Here is a 14637-nt window from a genome sequence, read left to right as displayed (position 1 = left end):
GGGGGGGGGGGGGGGGTGCTCACTGCTCCACGTGGCCTGCCAGGGTTTCCCCAGAGAATGGTTTTGATCAGCTGGAAACATCCTCTGAGCCCGGCCCACCTCAGCCCCGTAAGGAGGCTCAGCTTTCTGACCCCGTGCCGGCTTTCCCCAGCGTAGTTAATCATTTTAAAACAATCAGGTCCAGCAAACCGTAACCGGTGAAGTGAGGACTGGTAGCTGGTGAGCCTCCCGCAGCATCGCCTCTGCCCGGCCTGCGTTTAGACGGGGTGACTGGGGGGCTAACCAGCCCCTGGCAGAGATAACCTTCTCGGAGCAGCCAGCCGCCTAATGAGGCTTCAGGGGACTCCTTAACGAGATCAGGGAGGCCAGAGCTCTGCCTCCTGGTGCGGAAGATTTCTATTCAATTAGTTCTTCCACAGGGCAGGCGCTGCCCAGGAGGCTGCCGGAGTCTCAAGAAGGCCGCCCCTCCCAGCATTCCTGTGACTGCCCTGGGGCAGGGTCTCCACCAATGGAAGGATGAGCAGAGCTGGCATTCCGGCCCTCCCTTCCCTTGCATCTGGGATGGAGCTCTCAGGGGCCACCACTGGGCATCTGGAAGAAGGGAGCAAGAGCCCTGCCCACCGTGGGTGTGGGGACAGGGAAGACCCACCCACGTGGAGGGGCCAAGGGCATGGGTTGTAGCTACATCTAAAGTGGGGCTGTGCTCAGCCCCCCTGCAGCCTCACAACACACCCATCAGGCCACCCGACAGGGAGGGGCTCTCTGGGGAGGGGACCCCGGGCCCACCCACCACTGGGTCTCCGCCCACCTGCAGGTGTGTATCCTCCAGCTGAGCTCCCGTGAGTGCCGGCCCCCATGGGTACAGCCCTTAACCAACACTCCCGCTGCGCTTCCCGAGACGCAGAGCCAGGGAGGCAGACACACCGGACAAGGCAGAAGGAGCGGCCGCCTCGGGGAGGGAGCTGAGCGGAGGGAGGGCCTCCTGAAGAGATGTCACGCTGAGGCTGGGAGGCGATGGGGACACTGGGTCCAGGAGCCAGTGGTGAGCCGTTAGGTAGAGCAAGGCCCTCTTGGCATAAGGCCAGGGACAAGGCCAGACGCCCGCCAGGGCTGAGCACAGACATCAGCCTGCAGCCGGGCGGCCAGGCCTGGGGTCAGGAAGTAAGTGGGGGCCACCCGCGGAGCAGGTTCCTGCTGGCGGCACAGGCAGGTTCACCTCCCAGAGGCGGGCCAGCAGAGCTCCGCCAGCACTGACCAGCTCCCAGGGCGGGGCTGACACTCCGCAGACACCTGTTGTGGGCCCTTCAGCGGGGCCGCCTCTCTTGGCGGGAGCTACACAGCTGACAGGTGGGCCTCGGGCGCTCAGGGCTTCTCCTGACGAGGTTGTGAAAAACAACGACAGAGTGTCGAGGACCCGCAGCCCTGCTCCCCGGGGGTGCTCACTCTTGCTTCCTCAGATGCCAGCGTGGCAGGGGTGCCGGCTACATCCTTGCCCTGGCACAGCGGGCCAGCTCCTAGCACCTGCCAGGGGGCTGGAGGAGTGTAGGCAGAGCCCCTCCGCCAAGCGCACAGCGGCCAGGCTCCCTGGCTCCAGACCTGTGGCTGCTCCTCCCTCCCCCAGCCCCAATTCTGCCCTAGTCACCCCATTTCACAGGCGGAAACAGGCTCCCAAGCCCAGCAGAGGACTCTGGGGAGACGAGACAGAAGCCCAGGTCCTGGCGCACACCCAGGACCCAGCAGACACAGTCCCCGAGCCTCCAACAGCCACACCTGGACCCAGGGCAGCTTCTGCTTCCCAGGAGCCCCGCCCCAAGGCCCACGCCCCGCCACAGCACGCAGGCGCGCCTCGAGCCTATGGACGGTGTGGACAGGCCACGGGTGCTGAGCCCTGACAGCAGCTCAGGGCCACAAACCCAGGCCTGTGTCTGCCCCACAGAAGGGCCAGGGGAGACCTCCAAAACCCCGAAGTGACCAGGAGGGCCGGGCCAGCTCAGCAGGCTGCAGGCGGCTGGACGGGGCTGTGTAAACGCCACGAGCCTCCCGGCCCCGCGTGCCCCAGGACCCCGGGGGTGACCGTGAAGGCAGGACCACAGTGGGCGGTAGGGCTCTCAAGAGTGGAGGTCTGTGTGTCCGTCCATCCTGTCATCCATCCGGCACTTTTCCTGAGCACCCGTGACCAGCCCTGGGCACAAGGTGTGGACAGATACCTCTGCTTTCTCACAGGCTTCACCAGGAGCCGGTGGCAGAGCCCAGGGCCTGGCCATGAAGCTCCTGCAGTGACGGAGGATGAACCGAAAGGCTCAGCCCCGGAGGACTCCAGCGTGGCGATTCCGTGACACCAGACAGCAGGCAGCGCCGGTCAGCATCTGACGCTTCAGCCTTTCTTGGACCAGTGGCTCCCCCAGAGCCCTGGGTGGCGCCTCCCACCAGCGCTCACTCAGCTCCCTTAGTATCAGCAGAGTCCAGAGCTAGCGGTGAGGCCCTCGCCCTCCATGGCCACGTGCACCGAGAGGACAGCCGTGCCTCCTGCTCCTTGCGCACCTGCTCGTGCCAGGCCCCGCTACGTCCTCCTTAGTCATTACCTCATCTGGTCCTTAAGACAGCCTATTGGAGAGGTGCCACTGTCCCCACTTGACGGGCGGGAAGCTGAGGCCACAGTCCCGCTGTGTAGGCGGGGCAGTGACAAACAGATGGATCCAAAAGAGAATCAGGTGAAAAGTCACCAGGCTCCAGGCTGTGCAGCCTGAAAGTCCCTGAGGGGCACGGTGCTGCCTATGGCATCTAAAGGGCTGTGGTGGAGGCAGCCTGGCTGGGTATAAGGCTGGGTTAGAGACGAGAATCTTCAGTCCTCAGAGGCAACTGCATCTCATGTGACGTGTGTGATCCCCAAGCCTGGGAGGGGCAGGGCTGGTCCACCCCCTCAGTAAGTTCACCACAGTTTGGCCAGTATTAGTTTGCTCAGGCTGCCATAACAAAATACCATACATTGGGTGGTTCCAACAGCAGACATTTATTTCTCACAGTCTAGATGCTGGTAAATCCAAGACCAAGATGCTGGCTGATTCAGTCCCTGAAGGGGTCTCTTCTTGGCTTGTGACCGCCACCTTCCCACACGGTGGGAAGAGAGCAGCTCTCTGTCTGTTCTTATCACTATCCCACCATGGAGGCCCCACTGCAAGACCTCATCCAAACCTAATCACCCCCTAAGGCCCCACTTCCAAATGCCGCCCCACTGGGGGCTGAGGCTCCAACATATGAATTGGGGGGTGACCACCATATCACCTCCAGCTCTGGACACCAGGACCCAGTGATTCTGCTAACCCATGTGGCTGGGACCCCAAGAAAACCACTCCCTGGGGTGGACAGGCAAACTGGCTCCCACCCTCACCCCACAGACATGATGCCAGGGTGCCAAAGGAGATGCCAACAGTAAGGGCCAGGTCACTGCCCACAGCCTCCTCCTGACCTTGGACAAGTTGAATGGCCGCCACCACAATGACCATTCCACTGGGATGACCTCAGAGGGGCCCAGAGTCAGGCCCACACGTCTGGGCCCAGGGATGGCCCCCTAGTGAGGGGAAATGGTATTCGGTGCCCCGTGAACTGCCCCATCTTAGAGCCAAGGGTACCACAGGGCACAAAGGAGACCAAGTCCCTCTCTTTCTTCAGCCCCGTCACCAGGGAACGGCGCCAAGCACGAGCAACGGGAAGCACTGACCAGGGCCCGCCTCTGGGCACTGGGGCATCCTGGGATGTGACCTCTGAACTGAGGCCTGAAGGACATCCAGAGGGAGGACGAAAAGGGAAGGGACCAAAGGGGCTCCAAGCAGCAGCCAGGTGCCCAGGCAGCCCAGGTATCTGCACCCCATGCACATACATACACACACTCACGGATGCACACATACTCATACACACACTCACAGGCACACTCGCACACGCACATGCATACGCAGGGCAAAGGGTCTCTGCCTAGATTCTGTGGAACGTCAAGGACCTGACCCAGCCTCCTAGACAGCTCTCCCTCGGCACTGCCGCCCTCCCCCGCCGCCACCACCGTGCTCCCCAGAGGCATGGCCACCCTGCCCCTTCCCTGGAGGCACAATGGCTCCAGGCACCCCTGCAGCCCAGCTCAGCGCTGTGAGCTGCACAGTGTCAAGCTGCGCTCCCATGGCCTTTAGCAGGTGCATGGGAGAAGCCCAAGCCAGCCCTGAGCTGAGGCTCCAGCCTGGGGAGAGACTGACAGGGAGAAGTCCTCCAGGGCTCCAAACCCAGAGCGGAGCCACAGGGGTCGGGGCGATCACCAGACACGTGGGCTGTGTGGAGCTCTGGGTGGAGTCCTGAGAGCCACCTAGGTGGGCAGCAGCATTTGATGTCTGCAGCCATGGCAGGAAGGCAGCAAGGACCCCAGGTGCCAAAGCAGGGCCACCTCAGTGCCTGAGACAAGCCCAGGGAGCCAGCCCAGGGCCCGAGTGTGGCCCCTCCTTCCTCCTCCCCCTGCCTCTGGGTGCTCAGATGAGGACAGAAGCCCCCAGGCCAGGCCGGAGAACAGCCAAAGCTCCACTCTGCGCAGAGCAGGAGCGCGCGGGAGGGGCAGAGCTGGCCAGGCAGCAAGCCGAGTGTGCAGGCCAACACAGAGGGGCTGAGCCAAGAGCTGCCGCTGGACGTGGTGGAGGAGGGGGCTGGTGTCCAGCCAGTGGGGTCCATGTCTCTGCCCTTACCTGGGAGTTGGCAGCAGCAAGGAGTGACAGGGGCCCAGGAAGACAAAAGAGAAAGTGGCCAGGACTCAGGGAGGATGATGCTGACCACACCCCCTCTGAGCCACCCCGCTCTGCTCCCCGGCAGGGGCTGCTGGCCGACACCCTCTTCCTGCCCAGCACACATCCCTCTCTGCCCATCACCACTTCACAGAAACTGAGGCTTGGAGGACAGGGCGAGTGACCTCTCAGCTAATCTGTCACTGAGCTGAGATGTGAACCTAGACCTGCCTGACCCCTTCCACCAAATAGAACAAGTTATGCTGCCCCGGGGCAGGCTCTGGGGGCTGGGCCGTGCTGGCCAGGTTCCAGCCACTCTGTGCACTCAGAACAGCCCAACTGCAGTGCTGGGCAGCACCAGGCCCAGGCTCCAGAGCCCCAGCCCGCAGGTGGCTCTAGACCAGCGATCGCCCACCGGTGGCCCACGGACCAGGTCCAAAAGGTTGGCGACCGCTGCTCTAGACGGCCTCCACGGGTCAGGCCCAGCCTCCTTCCCTGCCCTCCCGGGACTTCCAAAGGTGAACTTAACTCCCAGCTGCCCTGAACGGTGCAGGGGCTGGAGGAGCCTGCCAGCCCAGCCAGGAAGAGCAGGAGACCAAGAGCCCCTTGGGGCAACGCGGGCTGGTCATGTGACCACCATCCCTACCCTCTGCTGGCCCTCAACTGGGTGTTTTAGCCAGTTTCCTCAGCTGACCTTCATGCTGTCCTCTGTGTTGTCACGTCTTCCAGGCGAGGAAACTGAGGTAACTGCCCAGAGGCCGAGCAGAGCCGGGAGGGAGCCCAGTCCGTAAGCGAGAGCAGCAGCCCTGCCAGCCCTGAGCACCTCATCTGTGCTCGTGTGGAGGTGGAGGCCCACGCTGAGCACTGGCAGGGACGGCCCAGGCGTCACTGAGGGAGCCTGGCATCGGGCTGCCTCTGCCCAGGGCTGGCACAGGACTGATGGGAGGGAAGCAAGCTGAGTAGGCCAGCCAGGGCCACATGTCCCAGGTCTGGCTGGAAGAGGAGGCCTAGCCTGAGTGAGGGCCACCCTGGGCCCTCGCCCCCTGGCCTGCCCCACCCACGGCTTCGGCCCAGACACATGTAGAAGGGCCATCTAATCACCTTGCAGCTACCCTGCTGGCGCTGCAGGCCGGGGAGAACCCTGGGTCTTTCTCTTTCCAGTCCATGGCCATCAGCCAGAAAACTGGCTGTTGATAGGCTTCGAGAGCCCAGCTGCTGGGGGACTGAACACGGACCCAGTGCCTTGTGAGGCTCCATGCCCATCAGAGAGGCCAGACACACACACACGCCACCCCAGAAAGGGGCTGTCCCAGGCCAGCCCACGGCAGCGAGATGAGTCTCTGCCCAGCCCGACACTGTAACAGAAGAGAAAGGAGCTGCTGTGCAGGAAGGCGGGGAGAGCAGGGCACCGGGAGGGGTGAGGGAAGCAGGGGAAGTCGGCATGAGGCACAGGCCACAGGAAGGGCTTATTTGCTGCACCCCAGCTGAGGGGGCTCATTGGTGCTGGCGCTGGCAATGGGCAGGCCTGGATGTCAATCTTCGCCTCATTACTTAGGAAGCATTTAGCCCAAGCCTTCTGGGAGCTGGGCCTGTCAAGAAGACAAGATTGGTAAGCTCTGAGAAAAGCACAGGGGACAGCCCAGGCCTCCTGACTTCCCACCAAAAGGCTGCCCCGCGCTTTCCGGGGCAGAGGGACAGGTAAGTGAGTGGCAAAGGCAAAGTGACAGGAGGCGCAGATTGGACGCAACAGGATCCAATCACCTACACTTGCTCATGGTTTTTGTTCCTTTGTTGTTGTTCTCATGAGTCACCAAGGAAACGGGAGGACTGTTTTGCAGGCGCAGGGTAGTAGGTATTTGTCATTCACCAAATACTGCTAGTTCTCCCCTTTCCAGGCACATGGTACGCCTATGCTTCCTGGATCCCGCATGCCTGGCTGGGACCACGTGACTAGTTTCGGCCCATGAGTGTTTAGCAGATGTGGCAGGGATGTGTCATGTCCAGACCGAGTCTCCCAGAGCTCTCTCTCCATTTGGCACAGCAACTGGCAATATTCAAGCTGAGTGACCGTGAGGAGCCAAGGTCTAAGCTGACCAACGATGAACACGTAACATAGACAAGAGACAACTTTTTGTTACGTTATGCCACTGAGTTTGGGATTGTTTGTTATACAGCAGAGCCTAGTCTATCCTGACTGATACAAAGAGAACCACAGAACAAAACCAAAGGACAGGACAAACAGGCACTTCCCTGGGTAGCCACGTCTAAAAAGACTCACACCAGGGGCCAGACTGGGTTAGCAATGGTTTGGGAACAGGAAGTGCAGACTGAATGTTTCAAGCGTTTAGGACACGGGCCCTCAAACTACGGCCATGAGCCACATGCAAATACAAATATTGTATTTGTTTCCGTTTTGTTTTTTTACTTCAAAACAGGATATGTGCAGTGTGCATAGGAATCTGTTCATAGTTTTTTTTTTAAACCTAGTCTGGCCCCCAACGGTCTGAGGAGCGGTGAACTGGCCCCGTTTAAAAAGTTTGAGGACCCCTGGTTTAGGAGATGGCATCTTCTGGGTCACGAGAAGGCCGTGTAAGGAAGAAGACTGCGGGGAGGGGACTTGGCTCTATAAGAACGCAGAAGACAGCCTGTCTGCCGTTCGAAGGTGCGGCTCCAAGAGCCACAGAGCACCCTGCGCTTCCTCCAGGAGGGGCCCGAAGAAGCAGCCCAGCCCGAGCCCTGACAGGACGGCTGTGACGCTCCTGGGAACAGCAGCACCAGGACCCACCGGTCTCACTAGACCCACAGCCTCCTGCCCACATGCCTGGCCTGAGGGGTCCACCTGTTCGCCGCCAGTGAAGCCCAACCTGCCACTCTGGGAGCAAGGTCACAGCAACAGGAATACTGAAAGGGAGCCTCTAGAGCAGCCGTGGGCAAACTACGGCCCGCGGGCCGGATCCGGCCCCTTTGAATGAATAAAACTAAAAAAAAAAAAGACCGTACCCTTTTATGTAATGATGTTTACTTTGAATTTATATTAGTTCACACACACACTCCATCCATGCTTTTGTTCCGGCCTCAGGTCCAGTTTAAGAACCAATTGTGGCCCTCCAGTCAAAAAGTTTGCCCACCCCTGGTCTAGAACCAAATAAGGGGACATGGTGGGACAGGAGTATAGTCTATAGGATGACAGTGTGTGTGCATGTGTATGTGCATGTGTGTGTGCATGTGTGCATGTGTGTGCACACACAGGAGGGGCCCTAGAATGAAAGAGACCTCTGAAGCCGGGAGTTCAGCTCAGGGAAATGGCAGTCATTCCTTTGCACAGCCACAGGCTTGTGAGAGATCCAGAGTGAGAACTAGATGGTCCCCCGGCCCCAGCCCAACCCCAGTGAGGGGCCACCAGTGCCCGCAGCCACGGCACAGCCATCTTCAGGCTTAAAGCATCGCTGGCAGCAGCCCCTGCGGGGCCAGGAAGAGCAACTACATGTGGCACTCACGCAAGGCGCCACCGTGGACCCTGGTGGGTGGTGAGGTAGCGGGTGGTGAGAGAGGACAGGGGAAGAGGGAGGGGTCGGAGAAAAACCTATCCAGGTAGGAAAGGAGGTCAGTGGCCTAAAGCAGATTCTTTAGGAACTCCTTTAGGCACAAGAGCTTCCAGGCGCAGGGCATGGGTGTCATGGAGAGCGAGCACGGGTGAGTCTGCGGAGGCCCACGGGCTCAGGTGCGTGTCTCCAGAGCGAGTGGCAGACATGGACACATGGCTATTGTTCCCAAGTGAAGAGAATGCCACCCAGTGAGCCAACCGTGAGAAAGGGAAGGGCGCTCAGCGTGCACTGGCTACGCTGGGCACCGACAGGTGTGCCAACATGGAAGCAGCGAACAGCCCACAAAGTTCCGAGGTCCTACCCCGGGAACTGTGGCTGTGTGTGGCCGCCTCGCAAAAGGGAATAAGGCTGCAGGTGCAGTTCAGGCTGCTGATCTGCTGACTTTCATCCTGGGTTATCCAGGTGGGCCCACGAGTTCCAGGAAGAAGGAGGCGGAGAAGCAGAGGTGGAGAGGGAGCTGTGATGACGGAGCAAGGCCAGAGTGACAGGCTGTGCGGCCCCCATCCACCAGAGCTGGCTGGACAATAGAGAAAGGGGCCAGGGGCTGAGCAAGGCGGGCGGCCTCCGGGGGCTGGGAAGGGGGAGGTGGACCCTCTCCTGCAGAACATCTACGCACCAGCCTGGTGTCAGAGGGCAAGGAGCGACCTAGACGTGACCAACACAAAATGAACAAGACCATCAGATGGCCATCAAGCGCTCAGTTCTATTTTCATTTTAGTTCATTGTTTCTTCGTTTTATTCTGTGAACACCAAGCTATACTTTGGTGAATTTTACCTTATCTTCCTAAAATACTTTTGCGCTTATTGTAACTAAAAGGAATATTGCCTCATATATGTTCCTTTTTTCTTCTTCTTCCCTAAATTGTTACCTTTCCACTCAATGACATATCTCTACAGCATAACCTATAACTTGGGTCTTTCACTCACAGTAAAATACTGTGAATAGAGGAGGCCAGGACTAGCCAGTTCTTTTACACATTCATGCATTTATATAATCTTCTCCTTGAGCAGGCACTTTAAAACAATACAAAATTTTTTTATTTAACAAACTAGAGGCCTGGAGCATGAAATTCGTGCACTGGGGAGGTGGGGGGGGTCCCCTCAGCCCAGCCTGTGCCCTCTCACAGCCCAGGAGCCCTTGGGGGATGTCCAACTGATACGGAGCAGGCCTAAGCCGTCAGTCGGACATCCTCAGTGCCGCCGCAGAGGCGGAAGAGGCTCCCCCCCCCACTGCTGTGCTCACCAGCCGTGAGCCCAGCTTCTGGCTGAGCGGTGCTCCCGCTGTGGGAGCGCACTGACCACCAGGGGGCAGCTCCTGTGTTGAACGTCTGCCCCCTGGTGGTCAGTGCACATCATAGTGACCAGTCATTCCAATGTTTGGTCTATTTGCATATTAGCCTTTTATTATATAGGATTAGTATGTCTTCTAGTATCTAGAAGACAAGTCTTCACACTTTTCTTATATGGACTTTGGTAAGTTTAAGATACTACATTTTTTATTTTTATTATTGAAAGTATTACAGATGTCCCCTTTTCCTCACATTTACCCCCCTCTAAGATATAACATTTTAAAGATTTAAGTATCATTTCTGTTACTTGCTTACTTTAAATCCTCATCAAATGCATATTTCACTAATGCAACCCGTTCTTTTACATCAGTGTGAAAGAACTGGCTGACCAACTACCTCAGGAGGTAGTTTGTACGGAGCTTATACAAACTCAGCCTACAGAAGCTGTAAGTAAAAACCACAGGACCAAATTCAAAGTCCTTTCTGATTTTCTCCAGTGATACTTCAGCATATCTCAGCATAAATGGTTCCACTCTTTAAACAATAACTTGTTTTGAATATTGAAAAACATATGCAGCCGCTGAAAGTAATGTTTACAAATACTTCGCGGAGATTTCAGAAGTCCCTGACTTGGTAAATGGAAAAGCAGGATCTAGACCGGAACAGGATGGAGCTCTCGGCATTTGTAAAATATGGTGGGGGAACGAGAGGGGTGCAACAGACGGAGAATTCAGAATGATGCTGTCCTGTCTCGCTTTTTTTTTTAACTTAATAGCACTTTATTGTATTTTTAAAAACAAAATATTTTTAGTCTGAAAGAAGTTATTTCCAGTTTTCATCATTTTAACTATGAGTCTGACAGAGAATCAAGCGAGACCTGTAAGGAAGGAAGGTTTGGGTGAACTGCAAGGTCATAAACCTAATTTCTCCCAAATATAAACTGTCCTGATGCTTCCTGTACATTCCACATTTTATGGAATGAACATGCATTGTCCTTTCTCTCACATTATTAAATTAATTCATGCTCATTGTAGCCATGTTTTTTAAATAATTGGGGGTGGAAGCTAAGTAAAAAGGGTCCACTCTCAAGACATCCACTAGCTGAAGAAATGATGCAGCTGAAGATATTAACAGCCTCAAAGCAGTGAGAGGAATTCACAGCTGGGCACGGAGAAGGAAAGGCGCTCGCCGCACTCTCACCACAGGCCTTCCTCAGACACATCCGCACGCCTGCTCGGTGCATCCTCACAACAAGCCCCTGAGGCAGGTTCCATCACTGTTCCCGTTAACAGATGTGGCAGCGGCAGCTCAGAGCAGGGCCGGGACTCGCCCCGGTCCCACTGCAAGAGAGGCGAGCAGGGTCTGAAGAGAGTTCCTGGGGCTCCAGCAACCAAGCTCCTTATCCACATGGTGCTGTCTCTTGGACTAAAATGGGGGCAGAACCAGCTCAATCCCCAATCCACAGGGGGTCACTGATGCTCCCCAGTCCGTGATGGGGCTAAACCCCAGTCCACCTTGGCCCCTTCACCGTTGGCTCTTCCCCCACCAAGAAGTCCTTTCCCATCCCACCCAAACTGTGTCTGCCACCCACATCCTGCTGCAATGAGCATCCAGGCCAAGAGATAAGAGAGCCAGCAAGTAGGGCCAAGCCGCGACGGCGAGCACCCCACAGGGCACAGAAGGAAGGACACCCAGTGGAGAGCCTGCCCCGGAGCCCAGGTAAAAGGAGCCTCTGAGCGCTGCTCTGCAGTCCCAGGCCCAGGAGGGGCTGGCTCCTCCCACCCCTCACCGACAAGGTTCTTCGCAAGGGCACAGGATGACACGGACGGACGGACGGCTGCCCACACAGCTCAGACACTGAAAGCACCTGCCAGCTTTAACCAGCGCACTCTCCAGGCAGCAGCAGCTCAGCACCACCTGGTTAGTGCCCCTGCACCCGGTCCCACGGCCTCAGCGGCTGTGCACACACTCCCTCCCACACCACTAGGAGACCGCGTCAGCCACCGTCGTGGGGCTGAGGTGTTGTTCCAGTTACACAATTAGAGAAACTGCCTCAAGAAAGCAAGGTCTCTGACAGAACAAGTCCCTGGTGGAGCCCTGTGTCTCCAGGAACGAGTCACACTGGGCATGAGGCTGAATGGCCCACAGCTAATTGTGTATGGCCTGTACTCTGTTGGTAAATTGTTGATTAGTTGACAGCAGTTAAAAATCAAATTTTACATTCAAGTCCAGATCCGGGACTCCTCAGCACATCCACAGCACTAGGACTTTCATTCCCAAAGGGCAAACCTGGTGAACGCTGGGAACACAGGCAGGGTCCCGCAGCACGGCGAGCTCTCGGGAGAGGGACAGGTGCAGCCCCTCTCTGAACTCAGCTCCCAGACAAAGCACGAATGTCCGCAGAGACAGGTGTGGGGGACAGTATCAAGGTAGCAGGAGGCACTGGGAAAAGCTTGTGTCACCCCAGATCCCCACTCCAGCTGGGTGGGTGCTGCCTGAGCAAGCACACCCGCCCTGGATGGAGCCCATGTTCACGAGGGCACACAAAAGAAATCCAGGAGCGGGGAAAGTGGAGGCAGGCACTGCTGGTGGGACCAGACGCCAAGGACAGGGGATCCCCCTCCCGCACCGCAGTCGACATATGACCATGGGGGTCTGCCACGGCTGGAGGCAGCAGCACCTGTAACAGGCAACAGCAGCCTCACCCACCCACTGCCACCCCAAACTCAGAGCGCTGGCTCTGTATCACCCCTCATGACCTCCTTAGACCTTCAAGCCCAGGTGGGCTCTCCCTCTCTGCCGACTCCCGGACGACCTCCTGCAGCCAAAGTTCTTCCCACGACAGCTCCCTCCTTCTGGACCGGGACCAGAGTCTCCATGGAGTCCCCTACCTGCGGCACCTAAGAAACCACAGCCAAACTGAGCCATGGCACCCGGAGGACCCTGGGCCTAGGGGGCTGGGGGAGGGGGAAGCTGCCTGCACCCCTCACCCCACCTTCTCCTTACACCCTGTGCTCCAGCTGCTCCTGGGAGATGCCCCCACATTCTGCGCCCCCCGCTGTGCTCTCTGTCTTCGGCACGCAGAGTCCAGATGCATGAGGGAGGCCGAGGAGAGGAAAGGGGTCGGGGCTGGGCAGATGTCAGGGGCGGGGAGCCTCAGGCGCTGGCCAGAAAATGGGTGACAGGGGAGGAAGCCGGGTTCCAGAGCCAAGCCTAGAGCCAGCTGGGAGAGAAAGAAGGGGCCCATACGGAGGAGGGAAGGGCACAGGCTGCCTGCCACCTCCGCCGGTCCAGCTCCCCGTGCACGGCTGCCCCGCCCCAGGCCCTATCTGAGGCAGAGGCTGTGGCCCACGACCTCAGGCGCAGGCAAGGGTTTACCTGCAGCCAGGCCTGGCCCAACGCCTCCTCTCCTTTCCTGGTCAAACAGCGCCCACCCCCGGCCCAGGCGGAGACAGCGGGAGCTGAGAAACCGGCTCCTCCAAACCAGGCCGATAAGCAGGGCCCAAAGGAAACGTGGCACCAAGGCACTGAGGGGGCACTGGACACGCACCGAGTGTGAGGGGAGAGGGGAGACAACAGGTCCGCTCGCTCGCCAGGCCTCCTCGGTCGCAGTGAGGAAGACACCAGTCATCTAGGTCAGGGGGTGCACGGAATCAAGCACGCCCACCCACAAACACTCAGAAACAAAGACCCTGAGCCAGTCACTCCTGCGCGCCCAGCGCCGGGCCACACGCACCGACCCAGTGGGAAGTGGCCACACAACTCGCGACACGCTCCTAGGAGCCCAGCTCCCCACTCACAAACTCCCAGCCGGCCCAGTGCAGGGCACTTCCAGCTGCCCAGCGCATGGGCTCCATGGCCAGGCCCTTCGCAACTCGCAGGGGTCCTCTCTGCCCAGCAGCCTCAAGGCCGAGGCCCATGGAGCCCTGGGCACCGCGGCCACTCACCTTCCTGCACGGCCTGAAACGGGTTGTTGGCCTCGATGACCTTGATGGAGTAGGTGATCTTCTCGCTCTGCAGGATGTCATCGTTGAGGCTCAGGTCAGATATGGCCAGCTGGAACACCCTGTCGTCCTTGGCCGCATTCTCCTCGAAGATGGCACCTGGAGGGGAGAAGGGGTCAGGACAGGCCTGAGGACCCCCCTCCCCCCGCGGCTGGCAGGCCGCTGGTGGGTTCAGATTGGCCTTTCAGGACAGTGAAGGCTTTCCTAAGACAGCCAGCAAGGAAGGCCCACACAGCACCCATGTGCACAACGCTGGCAGGAGTTCCACATGCGCATGGCACACGCTGCCACCCAGACCACACAGGTAGGCGTCGCACAGCCAAGCCACCTCCTGACCCAGCCGTGCCCCACACAACTGACTGCGCCAAGCTGGAGGGGCCTCCGGCAGCACACACGGGCCCTGACAGCCACAAAGCTCCCCCCAGGCAGTGTCCCCTGACCAATCCCAAGAGGGAATGATGCCTTCTCCCGCCCTGCAGTCAGTCCCCTCTGTGTGGAGGCGAGCACCGCAGGTCGCCGTCTCTCCCACCCGAGGGCCCTGGGTACCAGCATTTCAGTCCCAGTCCCGCTCCGGGCAACTCTGCCCAGTGGGCCTGCTCCCCCTCCCTCCCAGCGTCCTCCTGCGCAAAAGTTGAGGGGAGGGGGCTGCCCCCTTCTCAGCAGGGCTGGGAAGCCAAAGGGCACCGGCGGGCGGGCCTTGACAGAGCCTCCTCGAACCACCAAGCTCTCCTCCGGTGGCCTCTGGCTGGCCTTTTCCAAGCTTAGCACCCCTTGGCCCACTCTGACTTCCCTCGCCCTGGTCTGGCCCTGCAGCCTGGGCAACGCCGGGTCATCCCACCCTGGCCAGGCCCCCAGGGTCCCCACGGCCCCAGAGCTGAGCCCGATGACCCTCCTGGAGCTGGCGGGGGCAGGGGAGGGAGGCCCCAGCTCCACAAACACCCAGAGCCGCAATGCTGACCTCGAGCACCGAGCCCCTCTCCCGCCG

The 14637-nt window shown here is 59.0% G+C and overlaps 1 protein-coding gene across 1 annotated transcript in view; it reads right to left on the bottom strand.

Moving 5' to 3' along the window:
* The window catches only part of GRID1 (glutamate ionotropic receptor delta type subunit 1), a 664185-nt gene that overhangs the window by 645789 nt on the left and 3759 nt on the right, over window positions 1–14637 (bottom strand). Inside the window, exon 3 of the mRNA XM_015566676.1 lies at window positions 13596–13751. Within this exon, the coding sequence (XP_015422162.1) occupies window positions 13596–13751 (156 nt within the window). The remainder of the gene's footprint in view (window positions 1–13595; window positions 13752–14637) is intronic.

This window comes from Myotis davidii, unplaced genomic scaffold (assembly GCF_000327345.1).
Source record: "Myotis davidii unplaced genomic scaffold, ASM32734v1 scaffold642, whole genome shotgun sequence".
Taxonomy (NCBI): domain Eukaryota; kingdom Metazoa; phylum Chordata; class Mammalia; order Chiroptera; family Vespertilionidae; genus Myotis; species Myotis davidii.
The sequence above is the reverse complement of the archived record's forward strand: the minus strand, read 5'-3'. Positions and strand labels throughout refer to the sequence as shown.